Below are 17,780 nucleotides of genomic sequence, written 5' to 3'. Positions count from 1 at the left end.
CAAATTAGTTATTAACTGATCCCATTGGGATTGGAAGAACTATTCTACAAGATATTTTTATTTTTATTTTTAAAGCAGAGATGTCAAGTATTTCACTATTAAAATCCCTTTACAATAAACGCTCTATGAAAGTAAGAAAAAATATGTTCTTGAACGTGTATTAGCTACTACTAGAAGTCCAATTAAATATCAACACTGTGAAGGTGAAGAAGGCTAACATTTTAGAACATTTTCCTACTACAACATATTTTTGCAACACAATTGGTATTGGTTGAGTGGCATGTGTAATAGAAATCCTAAAGTTTGAGATTCTAAATGAATATGGCTATTTTGCAGCCGAAGAGTGCTATTAAAGTGGAACAGATACCCCAAATGAGAAAGAGCATTGGTAGGAAAAAGTTACAATAAAATCATCATGATTCTTTATTAATTACAAAAACAGGCAGCGGACATCCCAACTCTTAGAAATACTATGTGTACAAAAATAAACAGTTTAGTTGCTAAACCATATGGCTATTAAAAAATGGGATAGATTGTTCCATAGTGGCTAACATACACCTGAATCCATACTGAATTTTGGAAATAAAATCATGTGAACCAGAACAATGACCTTAATAACAGGCACTGTGTATGCTTCAGACAATGGGAAATTTAGACACACAAACAAAAGACAAACAACAAAATCTGCCAAAAGGCAGAGGAAACACCTGCTTTTTTTAAAAAATGGAAAAAGATACTAATGACTATTTCATATGAAGGTTTTAAAATAATATATGCTTTACTGCCGTGACCACACAACAAGATTTAAAGCACTGCAGAAAAATATCAGTGCAATATCTATAGTTTAAGTGGAAAATTCTCTGTCTTTTCAGGTTCTGTATAGTGGCAACAGGAGAAATCTTATAGACAGCAACAACAAAAAGCATACTAGAAATAACATGTCAAAAAAAAAGTATCACAATTATATACATATAAACTTTTAGTGTCTCTAAATTTTAAACAATAGCACAACACTGAATAGTTTCAGAGAAAACTACACAGAATGATATTTCTCATTTCCACACCCTTAACCTGTAGAAAGGAGACCTACAAGATTCTGAAACAGCTCACAAATCACATGAAGAAAAAATGGGTCAATCTGGTTTGGTCTTCAGAGACAGAAACATTTTTTTTTTTTTTTATAACAAAAATGTCTGTTGAAAGGTTTTGGAAATGTTTCTCTGTGCTTCACCCTGCCCTTGTGCAGGACCTTTCAAAGGATCCACCTCAATGGTGGTTTATGGGGCCCCGGGATGTCTGGCTCAGGGAAGTCAATTGACTGTTGTCAATAACCTCTTGAAATTTCCAGTTGCACAAGCTTCTTTTATATTTAAAGTTTCTGTGAAAAATAGTAAGAATGCTTGGAAAGTCTCAGGATGAGACAGAATATCCTTATTTTAAAAAAGCAAAATGCAAGGGAATTCCCCCAGCCACTCACGGTGGGAATGTGATCCTGGTCATGCCCGCAGCCTCCTGCCTCCTTTCCTATCTATGAACCAACTCCCTCTCATTTATTCTGGGAGTTCCTGTAGATGCAAAGCCAACAGAATATAGAGATTAATGGGGCAATAAATGGTAGAGTTGGGAATGACAGTGAATTCCTGGAATAGCCAATGTCAGACCATAGGCAGAAAAGTTTAATTCTAGAGTAATCCTATAGAATAATGCCACCTCCCAAAATATTTCCCAAAGAATGGGGAATATTAATGCCAAATGCAGAAATACATCTAGAACACTTGATGATTTTGAAAATATTTATCAATATTTTTTCAAAGTTTTTAGGAACATCTGGACTAGGTTTGATGTAAAAACTTGGTAAATGTAAAATGACAATAGTATATTCTAGAAAAGCTTCAGGGCATTAAAAATACACACCGGAGATGGCAGATTTAGGTGGACACTGTACTCACCTCCTTCCAAGACCACACCAAAATCATAACTAAATTATACACAAGCTAGCTGGACAACCATATGAAGGCTAGTTAAACAGAAGTCCTATAACTAAGGATATAAAGAAGCAGCCACACAGAGACTGGTAGGAAGGGTAGAGACCCAAAAGGAGCTCGCTCTAGGCGACTGAAAACCTGGAGGGATACCTGAGCTGTAGAGGGCCCCGGAGGAGCAAGCGTTCTCAGTTGTAAACACCAGTGCTGGGAAGAGGAGCCCACATAACAGCTGGGGATTGTGGCTGTCTGGGTGAGACAGAAGACTTTTGGAAACCCAGGGATCCTCTTAAAGGGCCCATGTGCAAACTCTTGCAGGAACTGACAAAGACTCTGGTGGAGGTACAGTGGTTTGGGAGAGGGGAGCCAGAGAAAAACAGGGAGAAACTGAGTTGTGTGGCTTCAGGGCAAGAGCTGCAGGGATAACTACCATTGTCCCTGTGTTGAGCACTCCCCTGACACAACAAAAGCTGATTCTGCACCTCTCCTTCTCAAATGACTCCAAAAATTCATGGGGAGGAAAGGCTCCCAGACTCATTTTACGAGGCCAGTATTACTCTATTCCAAAATCAGACAAAGACAATACAAAAAAAAAGAAGAAAAATTATAGGCCAATATCCCTAATGAACACAGATGCAAAAATCCTCAACAAAATATTAGCAAACAAAATTCAGCGATACATTAAAAATCATAAACCATGATCAAGTGGGATTTATTCCTGGCTGCAAGGTTGGTTCAATATTTACCAATCAATTAATATGATATACCACAAAAAGAAAATAAAGGATAAAAACCATATGATCCTATTAACAGAAGCAGAAAAAGCATTTGACAAAAATCCAGCACCTATTTATGATAAAAACTCTCAGCAAAGTGGGAATACAGGGAACATACCTTGACATAATATGACAAACCAACAGCTAACATCATACTTAATAAGGAAAAACTAAGTGTTTTCCCAAAGATCAGGAACAATATAAGGTTGTCAACTTCCATCATTTTTATTCAACCTAGTATTGAAAGTCCTAGCCACAGAAATCAGTCAAGAAAAAGAAGGAACAAGTAAAGTCATTATCTGCAGATGACACGATACTATATATAGACAATCCTAAAGATTCCACCAAAAAACTACTAGAACTAATAAGTGAATTCAGTAAAGTACCAGTATACAAAATATTCAGAAATTGGTTGCATTTTTATATACCAGTAATAAACTATCAGAGAGAACAATTAAGAAAATAATCCATTTACATTTCAAAATCCCAAGCTTATTTATTGTATTATGTATATATTAATTCTAATGAGAATTATCTTATTCTAGGAACTTTCTTTTGCTACTTCAGTGACTGCTAGGAAAAGATGCAGGAGACAGTGCGAGTCCCCCATCCTCCACAAATGCCACTTTCAAAGGACTAATCTATTCATCTTTCTGATCAACATGGGATTTCCATTACTCATCTTTCCTTCCAAGATAACTGACATTTTTGAAGGGTATCCTTTTTGTTAAATTTTATTTCCTTCTACTAAAGACCTCTTTTTAATCTTCTGGAATTAAGGAGTTCATTTTCATCCACAAAGTTCTTTTTGTTTACTTCCTTAGTCTGATTATTCCACTGGAGGGTATGCAGATGGCTACATATCCCTTTTCATCAATGCTATCCTCAAAATAAAATCCTAAAAATACCAGTGGCAATTAACATTTAGAAATCTTTTTTGGTTAGTAGCCATCATCATGGAAAGTCTGTGTTTGAATTAGATCAGTCTTAGACAAGTAAAACAGAGAGGTAAAATATCAAAATATCAAGGCCTCATTTTCCCCCATCTCCAAATCGGAAACCTTAGCTGTACCTTTCAATAATTTCACAGGAATCAAAGTAAAAGCCTGGATCAAGTTTAAAAAATCAATCGCAAAAATGGACTACCAAAAGTCAGGAAGCAAAAACAAAGAGGAACACAATAATAAACAATAAAAAAAAAAGAAAAGAAAAAGGTTTTTTGATAGAAATACAATGCTTGTGAACCAATGCAGTGACATGTTTGGTATAAAATGGTGACATGATTTAAAGACAGTGTTGTAGGAGCATAGCATCCACATACGGGGAGAATATGGTTTCACTTTACTCCTTACTGGTCAGGCAGCTTCTAGAAAGCTGAGTTCAAATCTGAAGGCCAGACCAAAGAAGGGAAGTGAGAAACTCAAAGATGATTAGAAGGAGGTGACTGTTTTCACACGAGCAATTGGTCAGGGGGTCTGGGATGCAGTGAAAGCAACAATCTATACTTTAATATGAAAAAGGTTAGGAGCTCATGTTCTTCCCTAAATTCTGCTGAGGTCAGTACATTTGGAGGAAATGAGGTTTTGACTGGTGGCTGGTAAAGAAATGACAGGAGAGAAAGCTCACTCGATGGAGTACAAGTTTGTGGCTGGAGTGAAATGCTGGAGGCTGGGCATCTAAGCCTGTGTATATTTGTGGCGTGCAATGCGGAGGGTGGGATTCCTGACGAGGAAGTAGGTTTGTGTCAAAGCTAAACCTGCCCTATGCTCCAGCTTCCTTAAGAGCTTTGGGGATAGTAGCTGTAGGAGATGCCATGGTGATGTGCCACCTCCTGTAGGCTACCATGGTCATTCTGGTAGTGTCATCCTTCTGAAGGTATTAAAATAGCTCTATTGTCACTAAATGCATCATTTTAGCCTTCTTGGATTTCAAATTAAACATCCTAATGCTATTATTTAGTTCAGCTCTCTTTTCCTTGCCTCAAGTTGACTGAGAGTAAGCCCTTCCTTGTTTTACCATCCCCAGCTTTAATAAAAGTATCCTCACAGTAAAAGAAATGACTGTTTAAATATAATACAATTATGGCACTAATATAACTTTATTCTATAACCTGGGAGGGTAATTCTAGGTCTTCAGGATGATCTTTAGTCATTTCTTATATAGCACCTGAGAAGAAGCAGGCTAATGTCACTCCCCTGGCATCTCTTGCTTTCAAAATATACTCTTTAAAGGAAAAACAAGTTCACAAAAAACACCACTAGAGGTGAAATCATTTCTAAGAAAGATGTAAAGCTAATAAGGAACAGAAAGAAATATTCTAGGGCCTTAAATATGCTCACTTCATTTGTTGTCATGGCATGTCTCCTACTGGCTTTCTTTTACGTGTAGTCATGCAATAAACCTTATTCTGAAATTTTAAGTGGGACTCAATGTTATATGAAAACCTCAAAGAAAAATTCTGTTTTTGAAGAGTTGAACACTTTATTTCAACTTTTAGGAGTTAGATTGTAATAATGTACTCTAATTTACATTGAGGTTTTTAAAAAAATAAATTTTACTCTAGATGTATATAAATCTATGCTGAGGTTTGTTTTTTTCCTATTAAATTATCAGTAAAGTCTGTCCAACTTCCTTCCACAGAGCCCTCTAAGAACAGAAGATTATTCATCTATCTCAGAGGCATTCTTCCATCTTTCCTGGGTATGATGTTAGGGAGAAGATTTGTTAGTGCACCTGATCAATAATTCTACCATTCTATAAAGAGAAATGTAAATATTAGTAAAATATCAGGTGTTAAATGAATTCATGCCAAGGCCTTCCCACGAGGAAGCCCGCCTTCCTGTTTCAGACTTGTGCTTGAATTATCTGGGTTACTTAATCAGTTTTCTCCTTTAGGTTGCAGTGGCGTTGCTTAGGGCTGTGGGTGCATACAGTAAAATCTGGTTAGAGATTTGTGAGTTTTGTCCTCAGTGCAGCGTGTGTATCCTCATTGCCGGGTTATAAGATTTGCCACTTCTCTAAGCTGGGCTGAAAAGAGTAGTATGTTAAAAGCAACAGAAACAAGAGAACTGCTTCCTAGAGGGTCACAGGATTCTGTTAATTTTGTTCCAAATCTTTGCAAATTCATTCGTCCTCAAAGGCCATGACAATATGTCTTTTACCAAATCTAAGAAAGGCTAGTTTTGGCAGATGCATAATACTGATCTTGACATTAAGATTCTCTTGAAACATACCTACCATCTTCACAAGGCTTTAAAAATGCCATTCTCACCACTTAGTATATTTTCTTAAAAATAATTACTACTGTGAAGAGCTAAACAAGTCAGCCCTTAGTTTTTATTACAGACAGTCCAATCTCACCATAGAGTTCATTCATCCTTCTATTTCTTTATTTAAAGCAGACTTCAAAACTGAAGAACAGTTATAGTACCTTATAAAGACAACAATTTAATAAAAAACAATGATGCTGACAATGCAGCCAAAAACTTATTAGGCCAAAGATATTATTTACTCAGCATTAATTATTTCCATTTCCTTTCTTTCTTTTTGGCATTTTTATTTTCTGGTTCCAAACCTTTAAGAATTATCCACCCTAACAGTGCTTTGGATGCAAAAACTTTTGTTCCTGTGGCAATATTTTAAAAGTCCTCATGGTGGCTTAGGGGGAAACTACTTACTATCAATATAGGACTTGTATGGGGTTACTGGAAACTACTCCTGATTCAGTTCTTCTAGAATTGAAACTTCTATGCTGGACACAGAGGAAAGGGACAGAAATATTTTGATCTTTCTAATTAGTGGGGACATAGGATCTTTTGAAGGCCTCTTTGTATTTCCTATATGAGTCAGACATCTGACAACTTGAATGATTTGGTTGTCTACACCACAATAGAATAGTTTGGGTGGGATGCCAGAGGGCTCAGAATGGCAGGCTGTTCAGGGTCTCAGGTTGCACAGTTTCTTAAGACAATTTGGAGATGCCGAAAGCAGTTAAAAATAAATTAATGTTTACCCTATTGCCAGTGATGTCTGTTGCATCTTAGGCTATTGGGACACAGGCAGTTCCCTCTGATTAAACAAAGTGAAAATAAGGCAGAAATGAGATGACCCTGGCTTTCTCCTTCCTGAGGTACCCCCAGTATGTGTATATTTGGGTTGCAAATTCAAAAGGCCCCTCAGTGAAGAAAATGTGCATATGTTACTTGATTTGTTCATTTCTGCCATTTTCCTCTGGTTATTATTTTACTATTCTGGAAGAAAACAAAAAGGAATTTCAAAACTTTGGAAAACAATCTATTAGTTTTTTCTTTATTATAGGTGAGATCTGAAGCAAGAGGTCTTAGACAGAAGAGCATTTAGCCTCTTGTACAGACAGCCCAACTCTAAAGGATGGCGGACATGAATTGGACAGGGAAGGTCTTACATTTTTCCATAGGAAGACTCAACAAGCTTAGATACTCTTACCCTACTGGGAGAGGGAAGACAAAATTGAAAAAAAAAAAAAAATTCTATTTTCAGAGTAGCTTTTATAAAGTATATCATGTTTGGTAAGAATTTTGCACTGATCTTTTCAGAAATCCTGCGATTGTTTACTAAGAATGAATTGGAAGTGAATGAAACAAAACAAAGGTCTTTGAAGATTGCATTTCTTGTCTAACAGAAAGGGGGAAATGCTTTAATCCTCTATTTGTCACAACATTCTATCAATAGGTAGTAAAATGAAGGATTTCTTAAAGAAGAGCTTTAGTTTGGTTTCGAAGAACAGTAGAAATGTTCATTTCTCTTAGCCAAGTTTATCAACAGTCTGTTGGAGCCTGTGTAGGGTTTACAATCAAGACACTGAATAGTTATTAACATTATTGTCCTGGTTATGTTTTCCCTGAAGCCATGAAGAGTCATTTTCGCAGAACTGTCAACTTCAGATCAGAACCCAGTTAACAATTTTGTCACCACTTTTAGTGACAGTGGCCAGTTTGGAGAGCCTGTCCCTCAGAGGTTTTGCCTGTTGAGGCTGCCAAACAAAATCTGTGGGAAACTCATGGGCCCTCTCCTACATCTGCTCCGACCAGTTGGCCTACTTCATGGGGTAATTTTTGTGTTTCTGCAAAAGCCACACTGCCACTAACATTCTTGTTTTCCCATTTTTCAAAAACACATCTGATCATAGTTCATGGTTAGGGGAACGGGGACCTGCCTAGGTTTTATAAAGTGGTAATTTTTCTCTCTTAAGTTTGTTCCCTCTTTTGCCTGAGCTCTGAAAATTTATACTCTATGGTTTGTTTGGATGTATATTCAGAAGGGAATATATGGATATGGGTGTGTGGTTCTCCCAGAAAGACAGTGGGCTTCCCCTGCATTTCCAGGTGATAGACAGACACCTCACTGAAGATCTGTGCTGTTTGAGGCACTGAGGCAATTATTTTCCATTAGCAACACCTGGAATCAAGAATGCAGCATGACTCTTTTCATTATGAAGGAATATGACGTAGGCTGCCAAGCATTTTTTTGGTCTGTGTGTCCAAAAGAGGAAGAGATGAATAAATAAAATATGAAAACACTGAAAATTCCTCCTCTGCACTCAGGTACGAAGATGGCAATGTGCCAATGCTTCATTATTAATCATTGAACTGTATCTAGTTGAATGTGTTCTCTGCTAACTACATAATCTATTAAATACCTGTTTCACTGCTGTGTCATGGACAATTTCTGTTAATCACAGCCACTGTGATTAATTTTCACCAATGACTTTTATGAGCTGTTATTTAACAATGTATTTTGCTAGTAGGACACAACAGAATCCAGGGTCAAGTCTTGTCATGCTTCAGATAAAGGAAATGATAATTTCAATGATCATGGGAATCAATTTTTCCCTAATCACTGATTTTGTCTCTAATGATGCTCTTTGAGTTCATTCAGTGAGATGGTGGTAAATTTCATCCTTTTGTCGAGCACTGAACTAGCCCGTTTTCCATCAACTCTGGGGAATGTTCTAATGGTCCTTTATGAAATTAAATATTTATAATTGCCTCTATCTTCCCCAGTTGCATAATTAACTCATCTCTACAACAGTTTGTTAAAATTCCCACTTTAAGATAACGCTTACTTAATCCTGCAGGAAAGCAAGCAAGCTGTGGATTGGATTAACAAAGATCTTCTCCACCAAAGAAACCAGACAAGGACTTTTCAGAAGAGAAGCACCTTGATCAGAGCTCAAGTTAGAAACACAAAAAATACAATTTCCCTAAGGAGGCCATGCAGTAAGGTAGATGATGTGGTGATGAATCAGTTAAGCGAATTTTCCTATCTGGCTTATTGACAATCTATACCATTTCCAATGTGCTTTACTTGTGGGTCTACATATTTTTGAGATAATATCTTTTTTGTAAAGAGATAAGCCCAGAGATTACAAATCTTGGTCTTATTGTCATGAAACTTTGACTTTTTATTGTTTTATTTTTGTCTAGGATGTAATATCCAGAATATTCTTACATCTCCACTGTAAGATTTTGTCTCTTTTTTCCACTCCCTACTTCCACACGCAGTAGACCTGTGATCTTCAATATGGTAGTCACTGCCCACATGGGGCTATTTAATTTGAATTAACTAAAAGTAAATAAAAATTCATTTTGTCCACTTCACTAGCCACACTTCAAATGCTCAAATACACATGATGAAAAAAGAGTATATGGGGGACCCTCCCCCAAAACTGGAATTATCTTCTGGAGGGCAGGTGCTTTTTTAGTAAAGGCTTTTCCCAGTAGCTGAGTATTCTAAGGAACGCATCTGTATTAGTGTACCAGCTGGCATTGTTGTGAGAGGCTGCACTTGGCTTCAGTGAATTTTTTATGAAGACTCTTTCAACGTGTTTGCCCATTTCATGATGGGTGATTTACGAGCACACCTGCCCACACTGTGCTGAGTGTTCAGCGGTTTTTGACCAAAAAAGGGCGTGACCCCATGCCCCACCCTTTCTATTCACCTGATCTTACCCCAAGTGACATTTTTTGTTTCCCTGCGTGAAAAAAGTCCTCAAAGGGAAACATTTTGCCGATGTGGAAGAGGTGCAACAAAAAACGGCATCAAAATTGATGAGTTCAAAACTGTTTTGAGCAGTGAAAAATGTCCATAGGTGTATTGTATCAAATGGAGAGTACTTTGAAAGTGACTGAAGTTTAAACATGAAAGAATAAACACACTATTTTTAATAAATAAAACCTCTTACAGTATGCAGAAGATTCTGTTGGAGAGCACAGAACTAGAATATCAGCTCCAAAAGATTAGGCATATTGACTGGTTTGCTAACTTCTATATTCCTGGCATCCACCTAAAGAGAGATGTGCAATCAATATCTGTTGAATGAATAAATTTGTTTTTAAATTTCAGTAGCCAATTACTTTGCCTTTGCTAGGGTCACATCTCATGGCATTTTCTTTGACTAGAACTAGACCCCAAATGTATGAATCACCAAAATATGAACCTCACACCTCCCCTACATAGAGATCTCTATGACTTGAGTAAGTTATAAATCACGTAACTTTTCTAAAGAAGCCTCCTGAATAGCTTTTCACCTGACTCAGTCAGATGGTCTCCAAGACTTACAGAATATTCTTGCTGTCCCAACTTTCTCTCTTGAACCTTACCTTCCACAAGTCTCTCTTTCCTTGCCCTCCTAGAATCACCTTGGCTTCCTCACTGTCCCTTAAACACACCAGGCTCACCCTTCTCTCAGGGCCTTTGCTGTTCAGGGCACCCTTCCCACTGTTCACTCAGACAAGTGCCTTGTCCATAGATGATTAAAAAAAAAAAAAATTACATATTTGAGTGCTGAAGAAATAGAAAATTCCATTGCCAAAAGGAGGCTGGGTTCTTCCTACGATGGCAGACAAAAAAGAAAATATCACTTTAAAAACACATCACTATACCTGATGTCCAAGTGAGGTGGGCATGTTTAAATCTGCTAAAGTACTATTTTCTCTGTAGAAAATATCCAAGTCATCGAGTTGCTGCAGCTACTGTGGCATTGGATAAGCCAGAACCCTGTTGTTCCCAAGGCACACTAAAAATAACCACACGATTTTGAAAGTCGTTGAGAGCTATGTGTAGACAAGGGTTATAAAAGCCCGGAAGCCAGGCTGTTTCTGAATAATTCTTTGCCTTTTCTGGGCTGTGATAGTGCATAAAATATTGTAAGTGACTTCCGTTAAGTATGCTGAGCATACTATTAAAAAGTGTCTGCCTGGAAAAAAGCAGCTGGTTTGAAAAAAGGCCTGCCATAGCAGCACTGGAGTTTTTATTCAACACTTTAGCATCTTCATATAACTAAGATAGATGGACACATTGCTTATGGAAACCTATGGGAATTATAGACTGCATACAGTATATACATTTTGAACTGACTATCTCTCCATATCACCACAATAGTCTACCATTTTTCAGATTTATATTGAGCCATTTAAAAAAAATTCAGTTTTATTTTGAAATCTTGGTTATACACATTTAAGGGTAAGGTTTATGATCAGTAATACACAATAGAAGATACTATTATTAGCAAGACTACATCTCAGCTTAGAGATCTTGCCAATGACTTGTGGTTCATAGCTGTTCTATGCCCCCCTAAGTCCTTTCCCTGAGGCTAGGGGTCTGCTTATTTCATCTCTTGGTTGCTACCTGTTTGAGCTGACAATGAGCGCCACAGACGATGAATTTTCTTGGGTTCCCATTCATCTGCTTGCACTTACCTCCAAGAGCTTTCTGCTTACTCTTCCCTTTGCTTCCCCTTTCACTCAGTTTCTCTCCAGGTTCTTTCACCTTAATTTACATTGTTGAATTTAAGAAATTTTGTGATGTTAAGAATCATTTGCTCACACTTTATAAAGTCCAGGGACCCACAGACTGTGGAAACCCATGCAACAGCTAAAGATAACTTGTCCCAAGCACTCAGTCATTGCTTAAGTGAGTGACTTTAACTATTGCAACCTTCTGGGAGTTTAGTCTTCAGTTTTATGGCTGGTATTATCAAGCCCATGAGGGTGAATGAGCTTGGATGACTGCTGAGGGATGGGGAAGATGATAAAGAGCTCACTCAAGGGCTAATGAGAGAGCTCTGGGAGTTAGTCAAAGTGGTTTCTCTTTTTCCCACTGCAGCTGACATGCCATTGAACCATCTCAATAATTCCCAACATTTTGGGTTTAATCTGTCTTTGTGTTTACCAATTTTTGAAATATCTGATTGCCTACGAAAACCTCTAAAGGTTGATGTCATTAAAAAGTTGAAATTACCTATCTGATCCGAGTTTAGGGTCAAAACCCAAAGGGCTGGGGGATCAGGAACCTGCCTAGGTAATTGAAATGATGAATTAAAATTGACCTCAGTTGGAAAAATCTGAGAATTTCACAACTTTTTACATGACTTCATGTGCAAAGGCAAAGACTTTGTCTAATTGGTGCCTCACATGCTTTCTCTGTTTTCTATACTGCTAATCTTTATATGATATGGTGGCAGTCACTCTGCTTCAACAGAAATTCTATAACAGAAATTCAGTCTGATGGTTTCCATTCAACCACCTTTCATGTGGTATTGATGACGGTATGACATTTATAGACTGGTGGAGAAAGTCTGAGAAGTTAGTTTGTTGATTTGCTTTGTGCATTATCACCCTGTGTAACATTGGTGAATTAGGACTTATAATTTTTAAGTACTCTAATATACTTCAGAGAGATTATCTGAAACACAGACCCTCCAACACAATATTCTTTTTAAAAAAAAATAATTTGTTTATTTGTTTGTTTTTATTTTATTTTTAGAGAGAGGGGAAAGGAGAAAGAGAGGGAGAGAAACATCACTGTGTGGTTGCCTCTCACTTGCACCTCCAACTGGGGACCTGACGTGCAACCTAGTCATGTGCCCTGACTGGGAATCGAACCAGCGACACTTGGCTTGCAGGCCGACACTCAATCCACTGAGCCACAGCAGTCAGGGCTTAACAACAATAGTCTTAAATAATTTCTTAAAGTGATCTTTTAAAATTCACTAAACAACTGAAGAGGTGGGTAGAGAATTGGCTAGGGATTCATAACTCCTGAGTACAGAGAGACAAACCTCTTTTCATCTCTGCCCGTGTCCCTTCCCACCACCCAGAAGAATCCCCCTTCATATAGGTTAACATCTGGCAAGAGGAGTATAGACACAAAAGATTGATGTATTGGAAAAAGAACTCATCAAAAAGTCCGATTGGACCCAGATTGGAATAAGTTAGTTGCCCTATGTCAATGTCCTCAGCCCCTCCTGTGTCAACTTGAGGGGACTTAGGTTAGATCACCCAGCTCTGACCAGGGAGCGCAGAGACAGCTGGGTACAGTTCCCGCTTCTCCATACTCCAGCTACTGGCTTACTGGAATTATCCACGGGGCTGTGTGTAGTTCTGCCTGTGAGAAACTATTCTCTCTCTGGGACAATCCACTACCAAATTCCTCAGGGGTGGAGAATCAGGCTCGATACATTTTACACAGAGCTTATTCATTCAGTAACATGAGAATTCATTTGGAATTGGAATCCATAGTACATTTGTAATTTTTGCTTACAGTCCAAAAGTTATCCAGTAACATACAGTTTTTGATGTTGGCTGTCACCATGGCAAGGAACAAATGAACTCTACCCATGCCCATATAAGGCTGAGCTAGCCAGCTGCTTGGGGAGTGGAGGGTTCTGTAGCCAGGCATTGTCATCGCTGCTGCAAGTAGCACAGTGGGGAAAATATATGGCAAGGGACCCCAGGGGAAGCTGTGGGAAAGAACTCTGCACACAGCTCCCTGAACAGCAAAATCCATCTAACTGCTATTTTTATGCATTACATTACTTAAAAAATATACTATTAAGCCACAAGTAGGGCAGAAATAGCCCTGCTTTCTATAGGAACACATTCAGGTAAATTTGTTAATCACCAAATGTTTAATATACATATTTCAGGTTTGTAGAACTGAAATAACACTACATCTTAAGAAATCATTTAATGAAGTATATGCAATTGTCCTAACAATAAAGATTTTCAGTAATATACTAGGCTTATCTCACAGAAAATGATAAATGACATTATCTCTCCTGAGTAGGTTTTTTCCTTACCTTTTACCATGAGTCATTTCCACCATCTTATTCATTAATATCCAATAGCACACCTGAATCAATTGGGCAACCTTGGTACTGGCTGTTGAAACAACCCAACTTGGATCTGTATGGTCCAGCCACAGTGTGAGTCTTGGTGTAAGCACTAAAGACAGTGCTACATTTTGCAGTGTGAAGAGAAGAGCCATCTGAACACTACAGGCAATGGGTCCTGCAGGCCAGACCCCAAGGTGGGGTATTATTTGGCTCTGTCTCTTAAACAAATTACTCAGACAATTGCCAAATCTCAACTTAATTTGATCAGCACTAATAATCTGTCCGAATATAGGAAAGTCAAGCCCACAGTGGGTTCCGGAGTACTCACGTTAATGAAGTTAACCAGAAGGAGTCAAGTTTCTACTTTACTTGTCAATGCATAGGAACAGACTCAAGGTCTTTTCTTATTTAGGGACAATAGGAAATAAAAAAAGTTTTGATGCCTGTACTGTAAACTTACTAAATTAGAGAGACCTAGGGACCTTTATAAACCTTCCTTTTAGTAAACTCTTGGAAAAGACCTTTGGCATTTCATAAGCATATATTGCTATGCAGATGGTAGTACATATTGAGGTAATCAGAATAAGCTAGCTTTATTGAAGAACAAAATTCTTATAAAAGCATCATGGGAAATGTTAATATATTGGTTCTAAATTAAATAAATTGTACAAAGTGAAAAGAGTGGACCCAGTAACCTTCTCCTCAGTTTGTTTGGGTTCTGTTTGGCTGATCAGATGAAGAAGAATGTAGAGTCTCTCTAGAGTTGAACTCCCTCCTGCACAGGCGATTCTCACAGAGATTTGTATACCACTAATTTATCTTCCCTGTACCCATATAAGGCTAGCAAGTGCTTAGGGAGGGGAGAGTTCTGCAGTCAGACATTTTCATCACTGCTCCAGAAGCATTGCTGAGACAATCCATAGCAAAGGACCCCAGGGGCATTTTAAATCTCACGGAATGGGTTTCATATACTTAAAAAATAACATATCCTTGTTAAATGCCGATAAAAGATTTTCAGCTAGAAATTCCTAAAGTGTAAAGTCCCCACTCCCAAGCAGAGGAACCCATTAGTAAGACAACAACAACAAACTGTCTTGAGGATTGCAACTCATGAGGAACGCAGCACATGGAGATGGAAGCTTTGGGCTATTGGCAAGAAGTTCCTCAACTGTGACCTTTGCTATTAAAAACTGATTAGTCACATGTTATCAAATAAAACCACATTTATAAAGAGGTTTCCTATTACAAGTGTTACTTATTTCAGGGGTCCCCAACCAGTATTGGTCCATAGCCTGAAAGGAACCGGGCAACATAGCAGGAGGTGAGTGGCAGGCAAATTCGCTCATATTACTGCTTGAGCTCTGCTTTCGGTCCACCCCCCACCCCGGACCCCGCACCCTCAGTCTGTGGAAGAATTGTCTTCCATGAACTGGTTCCTGATGCCAAAACCGTTGGGGACTGCTGACTTATTTGATTTTTGGACATATGATATAACACCCAGACCCAGAGCCCTGCTCCAACAAGACGGTCCTTTCTCCTGGGAGTTGAAATGGGGAATGGCTACTTTAGAAACTGACTTCAGGATTCATGTTGGTGAAACTCATTTGAAACACCTGAGGACTGTAATAATTTCTGTTTCCAAAGACGGGGCAATGCAGGCAAGAATTCCCAACTGCCTCTTACAACTTGGCGTTGGGTAAACGTGGGTCCAAGAAGAAAATGCATGATTTCAAAGCATAAAGACTCAAAAGACTCTGTATCTTAAAACAAAATACTGTTGCCCACACTGCCATACACCGACACAGGCTTACATAAATATAAATAGCAACTTTTAAAAAAATCAGTAATGCCAAGACTCAAACATCAGTTTTAACGGAAACAGAATGAGAGGCCAACCACTTTGCTTGAACATATTAAACCCAGTATCAGTTCAAATTCTACCAGGTGTTACAATAATATTGACCTCTTTTCTCTTATCTGTGAAATGGGCTACATAAAGGACATTCAGAAAATGAGTAGAATAATTTAAAAGTTAGAATGATTCTCAGTGGTATGAGGCTGGTGCCCTCTAGTTTGAATATCTATATTGCAGTATGAATGCAACTATATTTTCTCTAGGTAATATTTTTATAAAACATATATTTATGTGTAAGAAATAAGTATGAAACACAGTTGCATTATATATACATATACAGACATACATATTCATAACAATGAATAAGAGAAAAGATGCTTAAGAAAGAGCATTATTCTCAATTTATTAAGGAAGTCATATAAATTGATTCAATTTTTCATTACATTACTGTCTGTTCCAGTAGAGAAGAACATTCCTGTATTACATTTCTTAGGAAAGTGTGCAATTGCCTTAATCAGACAATTTCAGGCACTTTCATTGACAATGGGAGTATAAGGGAGATAATATTTATTGCAATGTGATGACTTACCCGCCCTCCTTTCTCAGGGTAGCACTGGCAGCCCCCACTGCAGTCTCTCCCTCCACAGGGCACATCAAACTTCTTCACACCCTGCAAAAATGAAACACAAAGAAAAGACAAAGTTATGTAAAATACTGTTAATTACAATACGTTTTGACGAGTGCACAGGGATCCGCCGCCTATAGCATAGGAGGTTGACAGCCCCGCCCAGGAAGCATAGGTAAACACAAAACTGTCAGGATGGCACAGATCATGATAGAGATCCTGGTGATGCAGCTGACCAGACAGCAAATATCTAATCTAATGAAGCAACAGATAGGAAATCTTTCTGAGGCACAGTTCAGAGCTTTGGTTAGACAAATGCTTACAGACCTAACAGCAGATCTTAAATAAGACAGTGAAGGATGAAGGCTAGTCCCACAGAAATGAACAAAAACACATATGAAACTAGTGGTGAGGGAAAGAAAACCAGGGATCGAATCAACAAATTGGAACACAGAGAAGGAACAAACAGTCAACCAGTGCAGAAAGAGGAAACGAAAAGTGAGGAAAATGAGGAGAGGCTCAGAAACCTATGGGACAGCTATAAGTGGGCCAACATACGAATCACAGGGTTGCCAGAAGGTGAAGAAGAAGAACTAGAAATTGAAAAATTATGTGAAAAAATAATGAAGCAGAACTTCCCTAACTTGGGGAAAGAAATAGACTTCCAGGTCCAGGAAGCACAGTGGAGTTCCAAAAAAACTGGACTCAGGGAGAACCACACCAAGACCCATTATAATCAAAATGTCAAAGATTAAGGATAAAGAGAGAATCTTAAAAGCAGCAAGAGAGAAGAAGAGAATTACATACAAAGGGGTCCCAATAAGACTATCAGCTGACTTCTCAAAAGAAACTCTGCAGGCAAGAAGGGACTGGCAAGAAATATTCAAAGGAATGAAAAGCAAAAACCTACAGCTATGATTACTCTATCCAGTGAAGCTGTCATTCAGAATAGAAGGGCAGAGAAAGTGCTTCCAGGACAAAGTAAAACTGAAGGAGTTCATTAGATCCAAACCACTGTTATATGAGATGTTAAAGGGACTTGTTTAGAAGAAGGAGGATCAAAACTATGAACATTAAAATGAAAACTACCACAACCACCGACAACAGAAGCTAGGGAATTGAAACAAAGGCAAACTAAATAGGCAAAGAGAGTGGAAAAAGAACTATAGGTATGGGGAACATTATGGGGGGAGGTCAGCAGGGAGGGGGAAGGGGGTAAAGGGAGGGAGATGGTATAGGAATTAAGAAACATAGTAGGAGGGAGTGGAGTAGACAGGAAGATGTTGAGAAGAACTATATGCACAACCAATGGGCATGGACTAGGAGTGGGGGACAACTGGAGGGAGGAGGATCACTGGGTTGAGGGAATCAAAGGGAAAAGAAATTG

The 17,780-nt window shown here is 38.2% G+C and overlaps 1 protein-coding gene across 1 annotated transcript in view; it reads right to left on the bottom strand.

Annotated features, from left to right (window-relative positions):
• The window catches only part of COL4A2 (collagen type IV alpha 2 chain), a 198,901-nt gene that overhangs the window by 130,163 nt on the left and 50,958 nt on the right, over positions 1-17,780 (bottom strand). The window contains exon 6 of the mRNA XM_090258214.1: positions 16,358-16,438. Within this exon, the coding sequence (XP_090114340.1) occupies positions 16,358-16,438 (81 nt within the window). The remainder of the gene's footprint in view (positions 1-16,357; positions 16,439-17,780) is intronic.

This window comes from Furipterus horrens, unplaced genomic scaffold (genome assembly GCF_987537825.1).
Source record: "Furipterus horrens unplaced genomic scaffold, mFurHor1.1.pri manual_scaffold_12, whole genome shotgun sequence".
NCBI lineage: Eukaryota > Metazoa > Chordata > Mammalia > Chiroptera > Furipteridae > Furipterus > Furipterus horrens.
Note: the sequence above shows the minus strand (reverse complement) of the source record. Positions and strands in the feature narration are given on the sequence as shown.